This window comes from Sminthopsis crassicaudata, chromosome 4 (genome assembly GCF_048593235.1).
Source record: "Sminthopsis crassicaudata isolate SCR6 chromosome 4, ASM4859323v1, whole genome shotgun sequence".
NCBI lineage: Eukaryota > Metazoa > Chordata > Mammalia > Dasyuromorphia > Dasyuridae > Sminthopsis > Sminthopsis crassicaudata.
This window is the reverse complement of record NC_133620.1, coordinates 277,366,251-277,386,499: the sequence shown is the minus strand read 5'-3', so window position 1 is coordinate 277,386,499 and position 20,249 is coordinate 277,366,251. Positions and strand designations below refer to the sequence as shown.

General features: G+C 36.3%; 1 protein-coding gene across 1 annotated transcript; it reads right to left on the bottom strand.

The window, feature by feature from the left end:
• Positions 1 to 17,494: 17,494 nt before the first annotated feature.
• On the bottom strand, positions 17,495 to 18,760 carry LOC141541268 (olfactory receptor OR9H1-like). The gene has a single exon (XM_074265438.1). The coding sequence runs from the start codon at positions 18,733 to 18,735 to the stop codon at positions 17,788 to 17,790; it is 948 nt and encodes a 315-aa protein (XP_074121539.1). The 5' UTR covers positions 18,736 to 18,760; the 3' UTR covers positions 17,495 to 17,787.
• Positions 18,761 to 20,249: the final 1,489 nt, after the last annotated feature.

Sequence of the window (20,249 nt, the reverse complement as noted above, 5' to 3'; positions counted from 1 at the left end):
TCCAAAGAAAAAACAATTGCTCTCCACCAATTAGTACAAGAACAATTAGAATTAGGACATATTGAGGAAACAAATAGCCCATGGAATTCCCCTGAATTTGTTATAAAGAAAAGATCTGGTAAATGGAGAATGTTAACAGATTTGAGACAAGTAAACTCAGTCTTAAAAGATACAGGCAGGTTTGCCATCCCCAGATATGATCCCCAGGGAATGGCTCTTATGGATAATAAATATTAAGGATTGTTTTTAACTCTATACCTCTTTACCCTGAAGACAGGAATAAATTTGCTTTCTCAATACTAACATATAATTCTCAAAGACTTGTAGGGCTGGGGATTAACCCCAGAAGTGACAGGCCAAATCATATATGCCAAATGGATGTTACACATATGGGAAAAACATGTATTCATGTTACAGTTGACACTTGTTCAGGCTTTGTATCTGAATCTTCTCAATGAGGGGAAGATATTTCATATGTAATAAATCATCCATTTCACTGTTTTGCCTCTATGGGTATCCCACACACCATTAAGACTGATAATGGGTCCTTATATACCTCAAAAATATTAAAAGTTTTCACAGGAATTCTCTATACATCATATTCTCATAGACAGAGAATCACTCAAAGATATCACCCATCTTCATTAAGAAGGCCCCCCTAAGAACAAAACCATGATAATGAAAAAGGGTCCTGAAGGATGGGAGGGACCCTATAGCGTTCTAATGTAGGGGCCAGGATATGCTTGTATCACCACAGGAGAAAACCTTCAGCAGTGGATTCCCAGCAGACATCTCAAAGTGGTCCATAGAACTGAAGAGAAAAGAAGGAAGAAGAGGCAACTGTACAATAGGAGAAGATGTGCCCCCAGGATGACTTTACACACAATCAGGACTGGCAACAGAGGCCAAAAGGTGGGCTGGACATATACTGGGCATGCAGGGGATGCCCTGTCAAAGCCACACCCTCATCTACACAGGAGGGTTGCAGCAGTATGTCTACATAATGGATCATCAGCTTGGCCTCTTAGAAAGCACTAGCCTCAATGGGACATATTTTTGTTACTCAAGAACTGGGCCGGCAGTTTGGCACATGGAAAAAAACACCTTGGGAACTGGTTCTTCGACAAATGGCATGAGAATTGGATATTAGTTTTAGACTAAAGCCTGTCTGGGAGGGAAATATGCATTTATGTGGAGAGACTCTGTAACTGTTACCAAAAAAAATTAGAGTTTTACAATATTACTTGTTGGAAATGTATACTGAAATTGGAAATCAGACTGTATTTGTGATCACTAGAACTCATATATCAATGCTTCCTGTCAAAAGTGAGAGACAGACCTTAATTCCATTAGAAAAAAAAAAGAGAAGTATCATTGGAAATAGGAGCAAAAGTAGCGTTATTGAAACTCCAGGCTCAATCACAATGTGAATCCAGATAAAACTGCTGAAAAAAATCAAACATTGGTTTGATAATATCTTTTTCATGGTGGTTAAAATGAGAATTGTGGATTGCCCTGTGTGTTGTTATTGCTCTGTTGTTGTCCTGTAATATTAGGGTGCTTTTATAGATCTTTCTCCACCATCCTATTAGAGGTTGCAGCTCAAGAAAGGACTTTTTATGTAAAAGATAAAAAGGGAGAATTGCAAGAATGTGGGATTCTGCTGAGAGGAAGTACTGAGGCCACCTGGACCTTTGATGCACAATAAGTTTTCTGCCATGTTGCAGAAACGCCCTTGTTGAGCAAGGAGCATTGATCTGTGATCATGGGAATGAGTGTTGAGCCAGAGGGTCTCAGCCAGTGGCTACATGAAGAGGGATACCTGAATAGGACCTCTACTCTGTGAGTGAGCTGCTGAATTGCTGGATTGGCTCTCCTCCCATTGGTAGATACCATGCATATGCAATGCCCATGAGCTGCTTCTCTGAATGGGGTTTGGGGATTGCCTACTGTCCATGCACTGATCACACTTGCAAAAATGTATATCAATAAGGCTGTATGGAATAATAAACTGGAGATCTTTTCACATCCAATGAGTTCCCTGACTCATTCATCTTGGCTCTGAGATCAAAGGGCTCATATGCCATGAGCTTTTAAAAGCAGGCCACAACACACTTTTTAAATTGTCAATCTGGAATGTGTTTATATGTTTTATTAAAATACTTTGATAACTGTGTTTAGCATAACTGATTTATTTTATAAATAATATATTTTATTTTATGCATTTAAAAACATTTGTCTGAGAAGGGGTCAATGGGTTTCACAAGTAGCATGACAAATTCCATGACACACAAAACAGTTCCAAATCTTCTTATTTAAACTGCTAAGGATTTGATTTGGTTTTAAGTCCTTTACTTTTCTCTTTGTTCCTCTATAATCTCATGATTTACAGCTTCAGCTTTCAAGTTTGACATGACAAATTACATGAAATTCACTGAGTACTCATGTATCACATGCACCCCTACTCTTTCTTCCATAACTTCCCAATTTCCATGAATGGCTTCACAAGTTTTTTCTTCCTCCAGCCCCAAATTTAGTCATCTTTGATTCCATCTTGTCTCCAACCCTTCATGTTCAAAAGTTAAAGATTTCTGTAGGGTTTTTGTTTTTGTTTTACTTCTCTATTATTCTATTATCTTTCTCATATGTCCCTTCTCTCTACTTTCAAAACCAATATACCAGTTTATGTCATTTATTATTATGAATATAATGTAATAGAATGTAAGTTCCTTGAAAGTAGAATCTGTTTTGTCCTTTCCTCCCTAACACCGAAAGTAATGCCTGGTACCTAGTAGATACTTAGGAAATGTTTATTGAATTACTTTTAATGGAATGAACCATTGCTTAATCAGATTTTTCTGTCTCTAGTTCCTCTCTGGGTGGAATCTGGCACATTTAGAGGGGAGGGTGGGCCAGATTGACCTTTCTGAAAGCACAGCTTTTACCATAGTAATTTAAAGTTAACATTTACATCACACTTTATACATATGATCTCATTTAATCCTCACAACTATCCTATGAGATGGGTGCTATTCCCCCTGTTTTATCTTTGGGAAACAGACCCGGCCACTTGCCTATGGTCATGCAGCCAATAAGTATGTTGAAGAATACCAACTCAGGTCTTTTTGATTCCACATTCAACCAACGTCATCATTTGGCCTCCCTACTCAAAACCCTTCCAACCCTTTTTGTTTTGTTATTTATTTATTTTTTTAAATTAACTATCACTTTATATCGCTGTTCCCCTTTGTTTCCCCTACATTCAGTTAAACAAGATTCATGTCTTTCTTGGAACGTTTTGCCATGTGTTTCTACCTTTACTGGCAATGTGCTTCTCCTCTCCCTTCTGCTTCTCTTCATTTCCAGTATTTTCTTCACATCCCAGTTCAAAAGCAATCTCTTTCACAAAGACTTTCTGAGTCACATGACTGGAAGTGAATTTTCCTTCTCTGACTCCCATAGACTTTTGTAGCCAATTTTCTTAGGCTTTCCCCTTCTCCTTTGCTTATCTAGTAGCTCCTTAAGGGCAAGATTTATGTGTAACTTTTCTTTCCAAACATTCTCCACTTCCTTTATATTCTCAAATTTGTTGCCATATGAAAATATGAAAAACAAACTATTAACTTTATTTTTTGTCTATTCATTCTGTTTTCTACTTTTTCATTTTTTGACTTTGGTAATCAAATTTTGCCCATTCTTTTTTTTTTAAATCAAATTTGCTTATTGTATATGATTAGCTTTTAGTGTTCAAAGTAAGTTATTGATATCTTTTAAATTCAATTCTTCTTGAATTTTATTTTAACTTTTTGAATTTGGCTAATTTCTTGTCATACTAACTTTTATTATTATCATTGGCTCACTTTATATTTTCATAATATAAAGCTAAATTATTAATCTTTTCTAACTTTGGATATAAATTTAGTAAGAAGATATAAATTTCCTCCTGTATCCTAATTAATCTATGTCAATAGAGTTTTACCTATACATTTACATGCATTTTACTGATGAGGACTACCTAAGGCTCAGAAAGGAGAATTAACTCACTCGTAGTTACATACATGGGAAGTGGATATCAAAGACAAATTTTGAAAATTTATTATTAATTAAAAATTAATAATTATTTTTATTGCAAGAACATGGGAGAAATAATAACAACTACGTCTAATACTAAACTGTGATTAGCAAAATTTGCAATCTGAGGCAAAATTTCTTGAGACTATATTTGAGATTGTTTTCAGTTTTGAATTCAAGTATAGTTGTCTGAATTGTCATATAAGTTAGTAATCCACCATTTGAAGGAAATGGTACAAACTGCTCAAAGGGTATTTGATCTGAGAATTTTCACAAATAAATGTCTGTGCCTGGGATGATTGAAAGGATAGTTTTACAATGTAGTGGAATGAATCTCTTTATTCAATTTCCCCATTTGTTATTTTCTCTTTGAACAGGAATCTTTACCACTTGGTTAATCCTGAACTTGATTATAGCATCCTGTGAATAATGTGGAACTTTGTTTTATGTTGGTTGCTCCCAGAAACCATACCTCTTACTTGAAATCAAACAGAGCTAACAAGGCTTTATTTTGTTAAATCACTCTGTGCCCTTAGCCTTAGGTCAGAAAGAACAATCTTGAAGTTATAACTATATATAAGGTTGTGACCTTATCTCTCCTTTTCCCTTTCATAGCAAATCACTCTACCTTATTGTATAGACTATTTAAATGCTCTTCCTATAATTCTCTTGTTTATAACTTAGACTTACAAAATCTGAATTAATTGTAAATATCTGAAATAATCACTGAAAGGCCAATTGATCCTATTTTGCCAGATTTTACTAAATTATATTCAGTCTTATCAACAACAGGTGTAAAATGTATGATCCCTCTCACTAAAAGAGTTGTTAGTCATGCATAAGAAAAAAACGATCTATCCTGATCCACGCATAGGCACTTGAGAGATCCACAGGAGATGCTTGCCAGATACCTGAAGGAAGAGATCTGCCAGAAGACTTATCAGAAGGATGAGGTCATCCTTCAATCATGTCACTTGGGAGGATGGTACAATCTCAATGTCCCTGAAGGTCTAGTTATTGGGTTATTGTTACTTATTTGATAGCTAATTAATCAGATAGATATACTGGACTATTCCAGACAAAGGGAGAACTTTAAATCTCAACTATCAACATGTTAATTATTCCATGGATTTGTGCTTTCATTGGAAATAATTTATGAACTGCCTCACAAAATAATGAAATTATTCTCTAATCCTTAATGAAAATCATGTGAGAAAGCAGACAACAGTTTATAAAATTTTATACTAAGAAGGCAAATTCATCTGTCTCACTGAATAAGAACCCTTTTTGACTATTCATTATTGATTTGATTCCTTTTTAAATCAATTTAAGAATTTGACTCCCCTAAGGCTAAAGTTATATTGGATTTCTTTATCCACCCCAAGGTAGTTCTCCTTATTTTTTTTATTAGTTCTATGTATAACATGATCCTATTCCCTATTTTGTAAGCTGAATATCATTTCTGCTCAGACTAGTATTACTTTGGGAATTTTTAGAAAATTAGGAGACTATTAATAGTATTAAACAAGGGATTTGAAGGATTACAGTTTTGTGTGTGAATATAACAGAATGCTGTAATAAAGAAAAGTAATTCATTTTGACCTACAAAGTTACAAGAAAAAAGGAAGCAATGGAAATTGCTAATAAACTGCAGGATCATGTGTACAGAAGATTTCTGGATCTTCTCAAAAACAGTCTCTTCAGGTGAAGAAAAAAGACTTGTATCAATATTATGTCAACTGGGAGACAATGTCTGGTAGTGAGAAGAAGTCAGAGTTGTTTGATCAAGGGTGTAAAAATTGGAGCAATATACGGGAGTTTTTGTTCTCTTAGGTTGGCTACCTGCATATATGTAATCTATCTACATCTATACATTCTGGTTACCACAAGAAAAAATCAATAAACTTCTCAACTTGAATTAATTTCTATCTGCTGATTTTTTATTACCCAACACAATACTATATATTTCAGGGAATTTCCCCTTGTGTGATAATTGGGCCTCTTCTCTATCTCATTTCTAATGAGAGAACTTGCATGTAGGAGTCCAGCTCCAGTGAATAGGATGAGGATAGAAATGAAAATTAAAATACAAGATCTGTCTAAGCAGTCCATTTATTTATCTGAGAGCCAGAGTTTATATACTCTTTAAGCTAGTGTTACATTAATACTAGAATAAAACCAGAATGAAACCAATGTTGCATTAACACCAGAATTTTAAGCTAATGTTGCATTAACATCAGATGTCCCCAGGTGGCACTGTGTACATTCCAGGATAAATGTATATTCCACACTTCAATATTTCACTTTGACATTAACTTTAAACGTAACTAGTAGTAATAATAACTGAGTCATAAATAGCAGTAATCAGCAGTAACAAAGTATTTTCATAACAGTCATAAATTGTGTAGTTTGTAATGCCTTGTTCCTGTTACATACATTCTTCATCAAGATTATCCTAAATTAATATTATTGTTCTGTAAGAAATGACCAGCAGGATGATTTCAGAAAGGCCTGGAGAGACTTACATGAACTGATGCTGAGTGAAATGAGCAGGACCAGGAGATCATTATTATACTTCAACAACAATACTTCAACAATGAGATGAACCAAATCAATTCCAATAGAGGCAGTAATGAACTGAACCAGCTATACCCAGTGAAAGAACTCGGAGATGTCTGTGAACTACAACATAAAACTCCCAATACCTCTATTTTTGTCCACCTGTATTTTTGATTTCCTTCACAGGCTAATTGTACACTATTTCAAAGTCCAATTCTTCTTGTGCAGCAAAATAATTGTATGGACATGTATACATATATTGTATTTAACTTATACTTTAACATATTTAACATGTATTTGTCAATCTGCCATCTGGGGGAAGAGGTGGAGGGGAAGGAGGGGAAAAGTTGGAATAAAAGGTCTTGCAGTTATTAATGCTGAAAAATTACCCATGCATATATCTTGTAAATAAAAAGCTATAAGAAAAAAAAAGATTATCCTAAATTATCTCGAACATGTCTTTCATTCATTGTTACAGGAGAAGGTGAGCCAATGCTTTGAACTGCCCACCCTTATAGGCTCAAGTAATACCTGGACTGGACTCTTCCTGTACATGAGCTTATTCAATACTGACCCTCTACACTTGCACTCTATATTTCCTAAAACACATTCTCCTGTGTAGAATATATATCAGATTTCTGCTTTTCTATCAACTTGGATAAATGTAGCGAGCTGTCGTCTCCAGAAGCTGCCGGATCGCTCTCTGGGAAGAGATCTGCTGTGTCTACTCAAATCTCTCCGACAGATTCTTCTTCCTGTAGTGAACCGTTGTCTCCAGACAGTTGCTGTTAACTCTTGTCCTTAGAAGTGACTTCCCTTCCTGCAGAGAGCCCCGTCAGGGCTGATGTAATGCAGAGTCTTCTCCTCTTCCTGGAGTGCTGTCCTCTTTATCCTCCCAGAGAATGGGCGTGAGATAATGCAAGGGCTTCTGGGAAGAACCACTTCAGCCAATGAGCTTGCTCCTTCTATCAAGTCAACCTGAGTTCTCACCTTGTAATTGTCCAGACAACCTGAATTCTCACCTTGTCACTGTCCAGACAACCTGAGTTCTCACCTAGTAATCCTAACATCTCCCCCTTTTTTTTTGATTTAGAACATAGGACAGTCATGACCTTGAAACATAAATCCATCAATATGGGAAGTATTACACATAATTACATAAGCACATAGTAACATAGTAACATAACACATGCTAGAAGTATATGACAAATAACATAATCAAATAATCATAAATTGAAAATTTATAAATGTCCATAAGTCCATTGTCCATTAGTCTCATCTTGTGTGAGGAAGTCCAATGATTCCTGCTGGTTTTAAAGTTCTTTAACAGTCTTTTTATTAGCCATGCTCTTTCAATACCAGATGTTTCTTAGATCTTCTCCGTTATTTTGAAGTCTTTCTCTTTTTCTGTCTCTCTCTGATGGACAAGGCGAATATGACTCGTTGGCACCCATCTGATTCCTTCTCCTGCTGAAGAAATACAAGCAAACCCTCTCTCCCAGGCAGTTAACCTATCTAATTACCTTCTATTTACCACTTTCTAAATCTCTTCTCATCATCTGGCAATTACATCGGAATTGTTTGCACTGGACACAGCCCTGTTGGTTTAAAAGGCCTGTATTCTCCCCAAGTGTAATCCATTTTTGCAATCTGATTGCCTTTTGACTCACTTATCAGGTAATCCCTTTCTGCCATGTGATTGCTTTTCTGCTGGTTGATTAAATCAGAGTCCTGGCCTTCTAAAGGTTCTTTGGGTGTAACATCAGCTGCCATCATGCCCCAAGTCTTTTTTGCCTGGGGCCCTGGACCTGGGCCCCTCATCCCATTTCCCTGAATTATTCTACACTCTGATGCCCAATGGAATCCTCTGTTGCATTTTGGACATGGGGTTTTAGGTCTTCTCTCACCCTGTCTTTTCACTGTATCTCCAAATCTACACTGAGCTCTTAGATGTCCAATTTTTCCATATTGAAAACATCGCCGAGTTTCTCTAGAAGGCCCTTGCCAGGAGGGACCCTGTCTTTCCACGTTCATCATTGTCCGGGTGTAAAAAGCATTTGTTCCCACTGTAGCACAGCGTCTTATGATCTCCTCTAAAGGAGCATCTTTGTCTAATCCCATATAATTCTTTTGCAAATCTCATTGGCATTTTCCTTAGCCAGATGTCTGGTCATTATTTCTGTAGCTGAATTTTCTCCAATAGTTCTTTTGACAGCAGTTTGCAAACGTCCCACAAAATCTGCAAAAGGTTCATTGGGACCTTGCTTTATTTTAGTGAAAGCCTCTCCACGATCTTTCTGTCCAGGAAGGACACCCCAAGCTTTTATTGCAGCCTTAGCAATTTGCTCATATATTGTCATGGTATAATTAATCTGTTTCGAATTCTCTCCATACTGACCTTCACCAGCTAAGTGCTCAAAAGTGAATTGTGTGTTAACTCCTATTTCCAAATTGCATCTGACTTGAATTTTACATAATTCATGAAATTCCGCAAGCCATAATAAATTTTCTCCAGGTTCCAGACATGTCCTTGCTATGGATTTCCAATCATTCGGGGTTAGGACTTCATAAGACAAACCATCTAGTAACATTTTGACATAAGCTGATGTAGCCCCATAAAGGGTACAACCTTTTTTCAAATCCTTAATTTTATTCAAATCTAAAGGTGCATATCTTCTCCTTTTTTTACCTACAGAGTCAATATTTTCAATCACAGGATATGCATGTATAAAATCACTTATATCCTGTCCTTCTCTCTTAGCTTTAACCAATGCTTTTTCTAATCTTGTCATAGGCTTAGGCTTCTTCACAGGCAATTCTGTTTTTGTTTCTGCCCCTTCCCCTCTTTCTTCCTCCATCTCTGAAGGTGGGGTTGATGTGGGCCTGTCAATAATCTATTCTCTAGGCAGGGTTGAAGCTTCTTCAAGAGAATCATACCATAATTCCTCATTTAAATCTTCTTGCTCTAGGGCAAGATCTTGATCTTTCCTTTTTTCCTCACACTTCCTCCTCTGTTCATTTTTAAAACTTTTCCTTCTCCTACAACTTGCTTGATAGTTTAAGGCTAATTGAACTATGTTGTAGATATAAAATACTTCTGCAGAAATTGAACGAGGCCCATTTTTTGCTTTAAATCCTTTCATTTCATATCCCACTAGCTTCCATTTATCTACATCTATCTTTTCTTCCTCTAAGAACCAAGGGGATGTGCGTCTTAATGCAGCCAAGAGTTTAGCAATCTGTACCCAGGTTAGAAGTAAACTCTGCTCCTCAATTATCTTGATTATACTCTCTATAGTACCACTCCTGAATGGGGATGGAGCTGAGGTTGCTTCTGGGGCTGGGGTTGAGTCGGCTGAGGTCCAGGGATTGAATTTAGCTAACATGTGCCCCATTTCAGCTATAAGAGATTCCTGGTTTAGCCCTTAACAAGTTAAGTTCCTTATTTATCTATTAGCACGCTCACTTAATCTTTAACAAAGTTTCCTTGTTACTCACGGTTCTGGGTCAGAGAGACTGAGATCTGGATGAGAGGCTTTTCCACTGGAATCAGATCCGTGTCGGTCCCTGTTCGGGCGCCAAATTGCGAAGGTCTGGTCTAGCTCCTCTTGTCAGGATAAGCAAAAGTCCTTGCCCCACGTTGGGCGCCAAATGTAGTGAGCTGTCGTCTCCAGAAGCTGCCGGATCGCTCTCTGGGAAGAGATCTGCTGTGTCTACTCAAATCTCTCCGACAGATTCTTCTTCCTGTAGTGAACCGTTGTCTCCAGACAGTTGCTGTTAATTCTTGTCCTTAGAAGTGACCTCCCTTCCTGCAGAGAGCCCCGTCAGGGCTGATGTAATGCAGAGTCTTCTCCTCTTCCTGGAGTGCTGTCCTCTTTATCCTCCCAGAGAATGGGCGTGAGATAATGCAAGGGCTTCTGGGAAGAACCACTTCAGCCAATGAGCTTGCTCCTTCTATCAAGTCAATCTGAGTTCTCACCTTGTAATTGTCCAGACAACCTGAATTCTCACCTTGTCACTGTCCAGACAACCTGAGTTCTCACCTAGTAATCCTAACAGATAAATGGCTTTCTTTGCTATTTTCTGTGTGTGTTCATTATAAAATAGGCATCTGGTAGGAAGAGGAGCAAATCTTGAATATATAGAATGGAGCCATTCTACTCCATTAATGAATATGTATCATGGAGTAAGGATTCAATTATTTCTCTTACACTAACCATATTTAAGGAAGTAGCTATATTTATTTCTGCCCCAGTATCTCTTGTCTCTGAAGATGGCAGAGTATCCAACATCTGGCTTAATTTCTTACTATTCATCTTGGTAGGAATCAATCTCCCTTGGAGAAGGGTAGGGAAGAGATGCTGGAAATGTTTATTATTGCTTATCTTGTCTCTTAATTGTTATGATTGCACAGTAATCCAAGAATCCAAATAACCAAGAAAACAGTGTTCACATTTACTTTGCTCTGCATTGGTTCATTTAAGTCTTACATTTTCCTGTATACTTCATAATCATTGTCTTAGGCCCAATAATCCTTCATGTACCACAATTCTTTTCCCGACAGTTGATCACCCACTTTATTTCCACTTCTTTGCTATAATAAAAATCAGCAATTAATGTTTTAGTTTATATTGTGCCATGCTTTCTAATTTTTACTTCTTTAGTCTATATGCACCAAGGAGTAGGATCTCTGTTTCAAATGTAATAGACCTTTAAGGCTCTTACTCAACTGCAAATTGCTCTCCAGAATGGTTACACCAAGTGAGAGCATCACCAATAGGGTACAAAGCTGTTTCCATCTGTGTAGTCTATCCTATATTAACTATATACCTTTCTGGTCATCATGTCCCATGTCCTGTGTACAAGATAAACATCAGAATCAAATTTTTTACATTTCTCCAATTCTTAATGATTTGATAGTATCTTTCATTTGATTGTTAATAATTTGCAATTTCACTTTTCATTAGAATTTGTTTATGTCCTTTGATCATGCATTGACTGGAGAATGCTGCTTAGTCATATATTTGTGTTCCCTTTATATCTTTTATATCAGACATCTATTAAAATATTTATTAGGTATGTATTTATTTAAAACTAAATGCAAAACAGGAAAAACAACTTATTTTAAACTACTCAATAACTCATGTCAATCTTAGAATATCACTTAGATTTCTATGTATAAAATATAAACACTTTGTCCTTGTTGAGTCCCTTGAAATTAGTCTTTAATGTTGGCTCTGACATGTTAAATTTTTTATTGAGTTTGGTGGAGAAAAATGCAGAAAATCTTCAAGTTCATTGAATATACTTTTTTTTCAATTAAAATTGTGGTCAGTTTTGTTGGATAATATTTTTGGCCACAGATCTAATTGATAATATATAATATTCTAGGACCTATAATCTTTTATTGTAGCTGCTAATAATTCTGTATGATTCTAATTGTAGCTCCAACACATTTGATTTGAGATTTTTTTGTTTATTTGTTTCTTATGAAATTTTCTCTTAGATCTGGGGGTTTCATAATTTAGCAACAATGTTCCTTATAAGTTTTCTTATAATGTTTTCCTTATAAGATCTTTTTGATGGATTTATTTCTATTTCTACTTTTTCCACTTGTTTTATCACTTCAGGAAAATTTTCTTTGTTTGCTTCTTTTATTACTATGTTAAGATTCTCTTTTTTTGGTCACAGTTTTCAGGTCCAATTAATCTGTTTTCTCTCTTTGATCTGTTCTCCAGATCTGTTGTTTCACATTCTCTTCTATTTTTTTTTTATTTTTATATTTTATTTTGTTATCCCTTGGTCTCTTATAATTTCATTGACTTCCCCTTGCCCAATTCTAATTTTCAAAGAATTATTTTCTTCTTTAAGACTATGTATCTTCAACTGTGAAAGACTCTTTTCAACAATGCAGTGATTGAAGGCAATTCCAATAGATTTGGGTTGTAAAATGCTATCTGCATCCAAAGAGAACTATGGAGACTGAATGTGGATGGAAGTATAATATTTTCACCTTTTTTTTTTCTTTCTCATGCTTTTTCACTTTTGGTCTGATTTTTATTGCACAACATGACAAATATGGAAATATGTTTAAAAAAATTCCACATAATCAACCTATCAGATTGCTCGTTGTTATGGGAAGAAGGGAAATAAGAGGGAAAGAGAAAAATTTGGAGAAAGCCTTATAAAAATGATTGTGGAAAACTATCTTTACATATATTTGGAAAAATACTATTTAAAATTTTAAAAGAGGGGGGAAAGATTCTGTATCTTCTTTTCTAGTTGATTGACTTTTTTTTTTATAATCTTTTTTTTTCCCTTGGATTTTTTTACTTTTCCCTCAATCTCTCTCTGATTTTTAAAAATCTTCTTTTATAAATTCTTTTTCAGCAGGCAGCTATTTAAAGTTACTCTTTGGGGTAGGAGACACTTTTTTTTACTTCAATATTCTTCTCTGAAGATGAATTCCCATAGAAAGCTTCTGTGATTGGGTTCTTTCTCCTTTAAATGCTCTTTTTAAAAAATAAAAATTTATTAATATGCCCATCTCTAATCCTGGTGGGGGTGGTGTATGGCATCTCTGGCTTCACTTTGGCTCTCCCCTCTGACTTTCCCTCTCTGCATACTAAGAACTTGGACCTCTTACAATTTCCTGAAGCCAGCAGAGCCTGGTGTGCTTGTTCCTTCTCACCCAAGATCACAGTTTTACAGTATGGCTGGGCCTGGTGTTCCTTATGAAGAGAGGTTCCCTTAGTCTTCTGGACCTCAGACTCCTGATTCCCCAAACTGTCTTGGAGGTGAAAGTTTCTGTGATTCAGGCCGAGGCTACCTCAAAACCCAGGTAGCCTTAGAGCTCTCCAATTGTTGTTTCTATGGAGTTAGTTAGGAGGTGTTTGCACTTCACACAAGTTAAACCTCTTTTTTTTTTTTTCCTGGTCTTCTCAGGTTATCCTTTGAGAACCTCTGCTCCAAGTCTTATTTTTTTTTATTTTTTACCATTCTATATTCATGCTGAAATATAATTTTGTTTGACTTGTTGGGAAAATCTGGAGAGCTTAGAATTTTCTGATCTATTTTGACATCTTCCTAGGAATATTTGCTTTAAAATTTCCCCCCAATTTACAAGTTCTTTTCTTAATGTTAGCATTAGTTTTTGAATTTTTGTTTGTTTTGGGAGAGTGTGCAAAACAAAAAATTTTCAATTTCACGGAATCTAAAATGTCTCTCTTTTGTTACTACCTATTGGTTTGTCTGTCTCTATCTCTGTCTTTCTGTCTCTGTCTGCCTGTCTCTGTCTTCTATTTTTAAGATTTTTTATTCTCCTTAATATTTAGATTTTTATACATTTTGAAGACCTTGTGATATATGGTCTGTAACAAATGTTTGAATGGCCTTAAATGAATTATCCACAGCCAAAAGAAGTATTCCATAAAGAATTATGGGACTTGCAATATTTTTAACCTTCTTCCTTATTTGGAAAATATAGATGAAATGTATCGTATAGTTTAGATAAAAGGAGACATTATAGTGGATGGAGAGGACATCTGATTGCAAGTCTGTGACAGGAGTCAGGAGCAAACATACGTAAGAAGGATATAACAGTGGCAGAGGATACTATCAAGAACTCTTAGCATCCACCAGGGTGGCCAAGCTATTGATCTACCAGTGGCAGACAAAAGAGTAACAAATGACCAGAGTATAAAATAAGCCTGATCATTAGTGAATTTCTCATTGATTGAATATTTAGATAGCTAAGTTTAGTATCTTTTCATGCTTCAAAAAACTTCTCTTCTAGTCAAAAAGGAGAGAGATTTCAATCCAAAATTTCCTAATTTCCCTTTAAGCTTCACTTTACCGTTTATATAATTGTTGATGAAGCACCAGGTTCTCTGAGAGTGCTATTTGGAATATATAAAAGTCACAACGGTTTTTCATAGCCACAAGCAGTCTTTTATCCTGTGAAACACATGGGCTAATCAAGGTAATTTTAATTGTGGTTGCAAGTGCACCATTTAAAAATCAAAGGTGAAGCAGGAGAGGGGAAGCAAAGGCAAGCTCTAAAAGTTAGGGAAGAATTATAGAAGATTCTAGTCAAGAATTAACTGCCATATGCATTATGATTACACCAGCAATTACATGATGAGAATAAAAGAAGAGAAATATGATATTACTGTATAATGAGGGTGCTTTCATCACAAAGGTTACTTGTAGTGCAAAAGTCTCTCTAGTGATCCTGCTCAGGTGAAGGAAGGGTTCCTTATCCTCAAAGTCCTTTCTGATAGGTTGGGCAAGCCTTGGTCAAGTTGACAAGATAAAACAGTTCCAGAAATGTAATCTTTATTTGTTTTAGATAAAGCTGATAATAGGAACAAAATAAGCTCAGATAGAGTTCACATTATTCTAAGTCTTTTATTGAATAAAGACTCATATCAATGCCAGTTGTCATCAGGGAATATAGACAGGACAAGTTGTTACTTAGCTTCACAGAGTGCAAATAAATGGAAAGTTTCCTTTCCAGGTTGCTGTTTAGGTGTTCTCAGAGGGCATAATAAAGCATTTATTATTTGTATTTCATCAACAACCCTAAACAACCAAGAAAGTTTAAATGCAGACCTAATCTATTGCTTCTGAACAGAGTAAATTAAGATTGTGATCAAAGGGCTAAGTCATTTCCTGATTCTCTTTACAAAAGTAGGGAATGGGGAGTTAGAAGAAAGGTTTGGGACCAGAAGGAAAGACCCAATCCTGAACCAGCTCCAGTAGATAAAAAGAATCCGGAGAAGACTTGGCTCCACCCTTTCCTTGGAGGGAGTAGGAAAGGAAGAGTGAATATAACCACCCAGGTTTGTTCTCCACACTAATCCTACATTTTACAAATGTATACAAAATATTTCCAAAAAAAGTTCTTCCAGTTGCACTCAGATCTTCTCAGTGAATAACTCAAAATGAACTAATTAGTAAAGTGGCAAAAGGGGGCGGGGATGACCAATTTTTTGAGCTCAATTTGGAAGTCATTTAAGTGTTATTGCAAGATATTTAAGTTGTTAAAGGATCAGAAATACATTACCTTGTCTCTATATAAGAAGCATTTCACAAGGAACATTTTAGAATCCTAGGATTTTAATCACTTTGATGCCCATTAATATCACTGTCACTCAATCTGTCCTTTCTATTCAGAAGTTCTTAACATTTGTGTATTTCTACTACACAATCTCCAAAGAGTGAAAAAGTCTCTTTCTCCCTCATCCTTTCTGATGGCAGTAGCTTCTAGGCATGCTTCCCTCTCTTCCCGTTCCCTTAAAGAGCTGCTCTGCAGGTGGTGAAATCTTGAGATGCTTTCAACAAAGAAAGACTTTGGCATGAGAAGACTCAATGAATAAGGGAGAGGATGGTGATCAAGGGATCCTGTAATAAGTTGCAGGCTACATGACTCATTGGCAGCCCTACAGAGAGTTACTGAATCAGTGGGTTGATGTGTACCAGTACAAGTGTGAAGCTGATAGATATAGATTTGGAAGAAATAAATGGCTGTATCAGGGAACAGGCTAGATCTGGCTCTTAGAGTCTAATTGAGTCTAACTACTGGGATGGAGGGAACCATTATAAGGGGCTGTCAATGGGTTTTATCTCATAAAAATATCTCTGAATCATGAATCTCTGAGCTGAAGAAATAACTGAGGGTGTGGGGAAGAGAGAAAGGAGAGGGATGGGGACAGGTTACTTAGGAAGTAGAGCATATGTGACTCAGATTCTCAATATCAATTTTGTGAGAGTTATATAGTATGACTTGAAGGGTTCAAAGGATCTTCACTTCTCCTCCCCATGGAAAGCATGTCACAACATAAAGTCAGACAGCCTCTCACAGGACCCTCAACAGATCAGTTATTGGATAGAGAGTAGGACTTGGAGACAGGAATTCTTGAGTTCTGGTCTGGCCTCAGATATTTATTAGCTGTGCCAATAGGCAGCTCACTGAACTTCTGTATGCCTTAGTTTTCTCAAGTGTAAAATGGAGATCCCAGTGGTGTTGTAAGGTTCAAATGAAATAATATCCACAAAGCAGTTTGCACATTTCCTAGCACACAGTAGGCACTTAATAAATACTTGTTCCCTTCTATCATAATTTACTTCAACACTTTACCCGGTTAAGTAGCATCCTATAAAAATTGCAGTAGATCGGAAGGCAGAGTCCTAGTCCTAGCTTTTCCATTAGTATAATCTTGGGTGAATCATTTAACTACCTTGAACCTCCCTTTACAAAGTGTTTGGATTAGATAGCCCCTCAGTTCCCTCCCAGTTTTAAAATGATGATGCTCAGATTCCTCACCTAGAAAATAAGGGGACAGGACTCCATGTTATTGGTATTTATGACACAAATTATAGATTTCTTTATCTATTCATCCATCTATCCAACAAAAATTTATTTCACAACTACTAATGATAAAAACTCTAGGCAACAAAGAAATTGAAAGTTTAAAATAAAACAATCCCTGCCCTCAAAGAACTTATGGCTTTATACTTGAACCACACATCTGCTCTCCATAAACTCATCAGGATATGCAAAATAAAATCACCACTTTAGTATCAAAACTACTTTTAATATTAGCATAATGGTCTCTTTCAGTGAATCCTAGTGGAAAAACAATAAAATAACATACATATAACATTTTACATAAAAACAAGAATGAGAGGCATCCTGGTATCATGGATTAGAAAGTCAATTAGTAGAGTCAGAAAACCTTGGATTCAATTCTTGTTCATGTGTTATACTAGCAATATAACTGTGAACAAGTCATTTAAACTCTTTATGCCCTCCCCCGCACATCCACAAACACATACACACCCCAGGCAACTCTTTAAGAGTATAAATTACTCAAAAGTTGTTATTACACATGAAGAAGATAATTCCCTATGCCAGTGAAATCAGAAGTCTGGATCATATACAAAAAGAATGACTAGAAATAAATAAATAGATGTAAGTAGGTAGATAGATATAAGAAAGAAATACATATATAAATAAGAGAAGGTGAGTAAATGGATAAAGACAAATACCTGAGTTTATATCGCTTCTTTTTCAATATGTCACTTTGTTCCTATATCTGCACAAATTCAAATTTCTATAAAACCATCTTTTCCATCATTTCCTGTTTGTGGACTTCAGTGAGAGGACCTTTTCTTACTCACAATTCTTTTCAATGATTCTTTCACTTCCCTATTCCTCAGGCTGTAGATCAGAGGGTTGAACATGGGGATCACAAGTGTGTAGAATACAGCTACAATCTTGCTTTTCTCTGGAGAAGAGAGGGCCCCAGGCTGTGCATACATGAAGAATACTGTACCATAGAACAAACTCACCACAGCAATGTGAGATCCACAGGTGGAGAAGGTTTTACGCCTGCCCTGAGTGGAAGGGATCTTTAGGACAGTGGTGAGAATGTAAGAATAGGAGACCAGGATCACCAGGCTGGTAGTTATAATGATAGTTGCAGAAAGTATAAATAGCACTATTTCATTTGTGAAGGTGTCTACACAGGAGATCTTGATCAGGGCTGAAACATCACAGAAGAAGTGATCGATTCTGTTCTCCCCACAAAACTGTAAGCTGAAGGTGAAGCCAGTTTGAACCATGGAATTGATGCACCCACAAAAGTAGGAACCAGCCACCAGTTGGATACACACATGCTGGGACATACGTACAGGATAGAGGAGAGGGGAGCAGATGGCAGTAAAGCGGTCATAGGCCATCACAGCCAGGAGAAATCCTTCAGTTGTGACAAAAAGAGCAAAGAAGAAAAACTGAGTGGCACAGGCATTGTAAGAAATTGTCTTTCTTGTAGATAAGAAATTTGTCAAAGTTTTGGGGGCAATGACAGTTGAGTAGCAGAGGTCTAAATAGGACAAGTTTCTAAGGAAGAAATACATTGGAGTATGTAGTCGTGAGTCTATCTTTATGATAATTGTCATTCCGATGTTCCCCACAAGTATGACCATATAGATGAGCAAGAAGACCAAGAAGAGGATATTCTGGAGCTGTGGGGTAACTCTAAATCCTAGGAGAATAAATTCTGTCACAGCAGAGAAATTCCCAGGGACCCCAGTCTTCATGGCTGGATCCTGATTGGATTAGGGGTGAAGGTGAAAATAAAGGGAGGACTATGGTCAAGGAGAAAGATAATTGCTTTTTGTGACATAATTAAACAATCAATTTAGAAGATAATATAGAAAACTGATCATCCAATTCTATTTCCATGGGCAATGAGACTATTTGAGCTACTCTGAAATGAGTGGGCCAACTTTATCAGATTATACTAAAATGAAAATCTGCCTATGAGCTCAAGCACTGACTATTTGCAGACAGATATATATTTGTGTTGATGCTGGAGAGAAAGAAGTATTTTAGAAAAAGTTGTTAGTCTTGGAGATGAACACAGGGTCACTGAGCAAATAGGATTATAAAAGTCCTATTTTTATTTTTTGGATACACTTTCCCTGATTGAAGGCTGTCTCTCCCAGTAACAAGATCCCAATTAAAGATCCCCTTTCCCACCTTAAGAAATAATGATTTAAGCCAGTAGAATCTCCTTTCTGCTCTAGCAACAGGTAGCCCCTAGTCACAGATAGTTTCTGGAACCTGCAATTCAGACCATCATCCTTTCCACACCATTCTTCTCATATAAGGTCTCCAAAAGTGTGGAGACTCCAGTATAAGACCAAGACCTGGGTTCAATTCCTATTTCAATCCTTAGTAGTTGTTTGACACTAGGCAGGTCACTTAATGTCTCTCAGTCTGTTTCTCCCATCTGTAAAACGGGGATATTAATAGGACATCTCATAGAGTAAGTGCTTCTCTTGTAAACTTTAAGATACTACATAAATTCTAACAATTATTTTTTTTAAAGACATACATCACTGTCTCTGGTTGCCCACAATACTCTTTTCCCTTGAGGGACTATTTCCTCTTCCTATCACCTTCTTTTTTGTATCATAGTTGAACAGAGGATAGAAATAACTAATTCTTGCTGATTGAGGCAGTGGTATCCAGACTTTAGACCAAATTGAATTCCCCAAGCAAAGAAGGGAAAAAACCTTTCCTTTTGCCAAGTAAATCAGAAAACTTTCTCTTTTTGTCTGGAGAGAGATGAATTGTTGACATCTTCACTTACACACAGATGAGGGATTCTGATTGCAAATGTATAGAGGAACTCTGCCAGACAGAAAACAACAGCCCATCAGCCAAGCTGCTGGGGAAGCTAGGGTGAAGATGAGTTGTTGGAAGGTTCAATGTACATGTGTGTGTACTTATTCAATTTAACCTAACAAAACATTTATTAAGTGCTGTAGTCTGAAGGTTTCCATAATTTTCAGTTCCTCTTCTATATAATTAGAATAATAGCATGTACCTTCAAGGGTCATTATGATGTTCAAATGAGTTAATAATTATAAAGTTTTAAGATAGTACATGGCACACAATAAGCACTCTATGAATACTACAATACTAATAATAATTAATGATAATAAATGGCAAGTAACTGTTATTATAGCTAACATTTACATGTTTTATATAAAAATCATAATATATCTAGTATTAAGAGGAACATTGTTATGTTTTAGCTATAAGT